At 46.6% G+C, this 4,384-nt stretch overlaps 1 protein-coding gene across 1 annotated transcript; it reads right to left on the bottom strand.

Moving 5' to 3' along the window:
- Positions 1-1,088: 1,088 nt before the first annotated feature.
- Positions 1,089-2,015, bottom strand: LOC141613626 (uncharacterized). The gene has a single exon (XM_074432370.1). It carries the CDS (start codon positions 2,013-2,015, stop codon positions 1,089-1,091), a length of 927 nt encoding a protein of 308 aa, XP_074288471.1.
- Positions 2,016-4,384: the final 2,369 nt, after the last annotated feature.

The raw sequence follows: 4,384 nt of genomic DNA, 5'->3' as shown, positions 1-4,384 counted from the left end.
TTAGGGTCCATTTTTATATGGTTGTACCCACTCCATGCGTCAAGGAAGGTAAGTAGCTCATGCCCTGTTGTAGCGTCTACCATGGAATCAATGTGCGGCAGGGAAAACGGGTCTTTTGGGAAAGCTTTGTTAAGATATGTGAAATTGACACATACTCTCCACTTGTTGTTCTTCTTGGGTACAACCACAACATTCGAGAGCCATTCTGGGTAGTTAACTTCCCTGATCTTGCCTGCTGCCAGGAGGTTGTCTACCTCCTGGTTTATCACCTCATTCCTTTCAGGAGCAAATTTCCGCCTTTTCTGCTGGACTGGAGGAAAACTGGGGTCTATATTTAACCGGTGTGTAATTATACTTGGATCTATGCCAATCATGTCGCTATGGGACCAGGCGAAACAATCCATGTTAGTACATAGAAATTCAATTATCTGCTCACGGATGTTACCTGCACAATCAGCTCCCACCAGCACTTTTCTTGCTGGAAACTGTGGGTCCAGGTTTACTTCATCGAGTTCCTCCTGGGGAGGTGCGATATACTCCATCTGGACGCACAGTTTCTGTAATTGATATGCTGGACCAGCTGCGGTGGGTTTCAGAGCGTTCTTGTAGCAATCCCGAGCTTCATTTTGATCTCCATGTATCTCATGTACCCCTCAGGGTGTAGGGAACTTCAGGCTCTGATGGTACGTTGATGGCACCGCTTTCATTTCATGGATCCAAGGCCTACCAAGTATCACGTTATAAGTTGACGGACCATCAATGACCAAGTACCATACCTGTTTGTTCAAACCCCCTGCAAAGGTAGGTACCTTTATTTCTCCAAGGCACTATTTGGTTTCTCCGCTGAAACCTACCAAGGGTACTACCTTCTTCACCAGGTCTTTCTCGCTGAACCTCATGTTCTTCAAGGTCTCCAGCATTATCAGATTCACAGAGCTTCTTGTATATACCAATATCTTTTTAACAAGGCAATTCCCTATAGAAAGGGTAATGATCAAGGCGTCATGGTGGTGTTCTGCCTCATCAGGTACGTCTGCCTCGTCGAATGAGATTGATGGTAGATCTTATCTACTGACCCTGAGGGAGAACTATGATTTATCTCCTTTAGTCTCGGTTGCATGGCGCTTTGCTGCTGAATAAGTCAGACCACATATCTCCGACCCCCCTGTGATGACGCTCACGACCTTTGAGTAAGGTGGAGGCAGGGATGGTTGGGCCTGGTCAGCAGTATTGACCTTTCCAGATTTCACCCCCTTGGGGAGTAGGTAATCCAAGCATCCAGCACTGTAGAGGTGCTTCACTTCCTTTTGTAGTACTATACAATCTTCTGTATTGTGGCCAATATCGTTGTGGTATTCATACCTCTTGCTGGCATCTCTTATGTCGTTCTCCCTGGGAATAGGCTTCTTGGGCCACCTAGCCCTCTGCCCTAGCTCCCTGATTGCGTTCATTACCTCAGCAAGTCCAGTGGTGAACCCATACTCGCTGAGCTTAGGTGGAGCCTCGGTGCTCTCTGTTTCTCCTGCGACTTTGTTCACTGTGTTCTTGCTGTAGGGTTTGGCTCTTTCATTCTTTCTCTCTGTTGTGATTTTTCTGCTGGACGACTCTGTTCCATACAGGTCCCTTCTATCCTCATCCTCCTCTAGGCAATAAGTAGCCTCTGTCATTTGCTTGACTTCCTCAAATGTGGCACATGGATGCTTGGTGAGATCCTTGTACAAATCAGAGTCGTGGTGCAGTCCCCTTCTGAAGGCGTTGACTGTCGTTGTAGGGTCGCACCTAGGGATAGATATTTTTTCCACATTGAATCTGGCAAGATAATCCCTGGTGGACTCCTCGAACCTCTGGACGATCCGGTATAGATCACTGGATAATTTTTCTGGCTTGCGACTGCTTGCTAACTGCTGATTGAAAACGTTCACTAAGCCTGCGAAGCTGGAAATAGACTTGTTGGGAAGGTTAACGAACCACTGGAGTGCGGCTCCTGACAAGGTGGAACCGAATCCTTTGCACATGCATACCTCCTTTTCAGGTCATGTTGCTGCAACCACCATCATTTTCTGTTTGTACTGGTTGATGTGCTCCAGCGGATCCTCTGTTCTATCATACAACATCAATGTTGGCGTGGTGAACCCCTTTGGCATGCTGACAAGGGCAATGCTGTCTACGAAGGGGGAATCCGCATAGCACTCCGGGGTTGCTACCTCCATGGGACGTGGTAACCCTGGAACCTTGCTGAGTAAGGACATGATATCCTACAACTGTTGTTCTACATGGCTTCCTACCCCCATACCCTGGTTGTGGAGTACTGAGTAGATCCCATATGGATTTGGTGTTCCTCCTGGCATGTAAGGAGGTACCATGTAGCTTACGGGTAATGGTGCTGAGTTCACAATAGGCCTGAACTGACTGTCTGGAGTATATGGCATATAGGAGCATATCTCGGGATATGCGTTTCTTGCTGACTGCTCCCCTGGATTGCTCCCTGGTACCACGGGCGTACTGCTGGTTGTTGATATGGGATCTGGAGTCAGTGCTCCTAATCCCACAGGATTGAGTACCATGGGGTACGTTTGTGGCATCCTTGGTGGTGATGGAACCCCTGGTGGTTGGATCGTACCTTGCGTGGCCACCATTCCTGCTGGATATACTTACTCGGGTGGCGTGGTTACCCCTGGTGGCAGCATATCCATATCAAGCCTGGTTACTAGATTTTGCGGCAATAGCCTCCCTGAGTACTCTTTGGCATTCCCCTAGCCGAATGTTGACCTTGCCATCTGTTGGGTCGTTCCCAGGGGTGACACTTCATCTATATTCTCCTGCAAGGACTGGTTGTCCCTTTGTAACCCTATCACCGCCTGCTGCAAGGATGTCATCCCTTGGAGCAACTGCTGTACCGGATCTGGTTGTGATGCAACCGGGAGTCGGGCTCCTATCAGGTGTCCTGGTGATCCTGGGCGCTGCGGACTCCCATCCTTATTAGGCTTTGGCACAGGATTAATAACTCGTGATTTGCCAGCCTTCCCTGCTCCCAGATCTGTGATTTTGGGGGAGTAAGGAGGCTTTGCCGATACTTGGGGCTGAGTCTGGCCTGCAGTCACTCTGATGGTAGGGACCGCCGTTGTTGGAACACCAGAGGTTGCTGGCGTCGCCCCTACCACTGGAGTTTGCGCTGATGTACTCATCGGATCTAATGCGTTCTGATTGGATCCTGACATGACCAACTATAGAGATGTTAGGATATTTTGAAAACAGGTATTTTAACCAAGATTTAACCACAATGCCCCACGGTGGGTGCCAAATTATTTTGGTAAGATTTTACCGACTAAAGATTTGTGAGTCAATGCGGCTATTCCAATTAAAATACGATATTAAAGACTTAAGTAGATCGGTAGTAAGAACATAGCAAGAACGAAAGTAAACAACTAGTACGAAAGAGAAACAAACGAAAAGAAAGAGAGACAAACGACACAAGCAAAATGGTGACGCGGGAAACCCAAAATGTGGGAAAAACCGCGGGGGGAATGGTATCCCACCAATGATCCACTAGTAGTAATAGTATTCGAGGGTGAAACTAGCTGGAACGATCAGGAGGTACAACAGTGATCTCCAAATGACTAAGTACAATTGATACGAACGATGTATTAATTTCTAAGTATGATAATGATATTAATTGTTGCAGGTGGTGAATGATGTTTCTCCGAGTGGAGTCAATGATGAATGCCTTGAATCTGGTGTTTGTTGCTCTTTTATAGCCTTTCTTTGAATTGTTGCACATGCTCCCTACATATGCTCAACCATACGCTCCACTCCCTATGAAATAGAAAGTGGTTACTGACTTTGTCAAAGCTCTTGCTGATCACCGCAATGTTCCTGCTGACCATTTCAACGTTCATGTTGGCTATTTGTTATTTAATTCAAATGTGGCCTTTGTATCACTTGAATGTCTAGGTTCATCCCCCCTTGTTCTTCCTTGCGTCTAGCAGCCTGCTGCCTCGTTATTGATCCGTGTGCCTTTATTTTATCCAATTGCGAGTTGCCACGTCATGATGAGAATGAGAGGGTATTTTTACCCATACAAACGCCACCATCTCGGTTACCCGAGGCAATGATAATCAAATGACAATAAGGAAACGGACTTAAATAGTAATAAGTTTAAGTGTTACATGCCAAACTCCAAAACTGATAAAAGTAAATACAAGGTTCTCAAAACTGTCAACTACTAAACAACAAAAAGGGTTCGACACAGCGAAAAACTTCTAAAACTGCAACGTGGTGACTCTTCCCCGCTAACCCATGCGCATCATCTCATACCTGCTCAACAACTGCTCACCATCCCCGAATGGATCACCATAGTTTTTAAAACATTTAAACGGGGTCAGTA

The sequence above is a fragment of the Silene latifolia genome, chromosome 11 (genome assembly GCF_048544455.1).
Source record: "Silene latifolia isolate original U9 population chromosome 11, ASM4854445v1, whole genome shotgun sequence".
In the NCBI taxonomy this organism is placed as follows: Eukaryota; Viridiplantae; Streptophyta; class Magnoliopsida; order Caryophyllales; family Caryophyllaceae; genus Silene; species Silene latifolia.
This window is presented reverse-complemented; position numbering and strand designations above follow the sequence as displayed.

What these genes read in the sequence shown, in the direction of transcription:
- LOC141613626 (XM_074432370.1), bottom strand. Translation starts at nt 2,015, where the DNA reads ATGTGCAAAGGATTCGGTTCCACCTTGTCAGGAGCCGCACTCCAGTGG.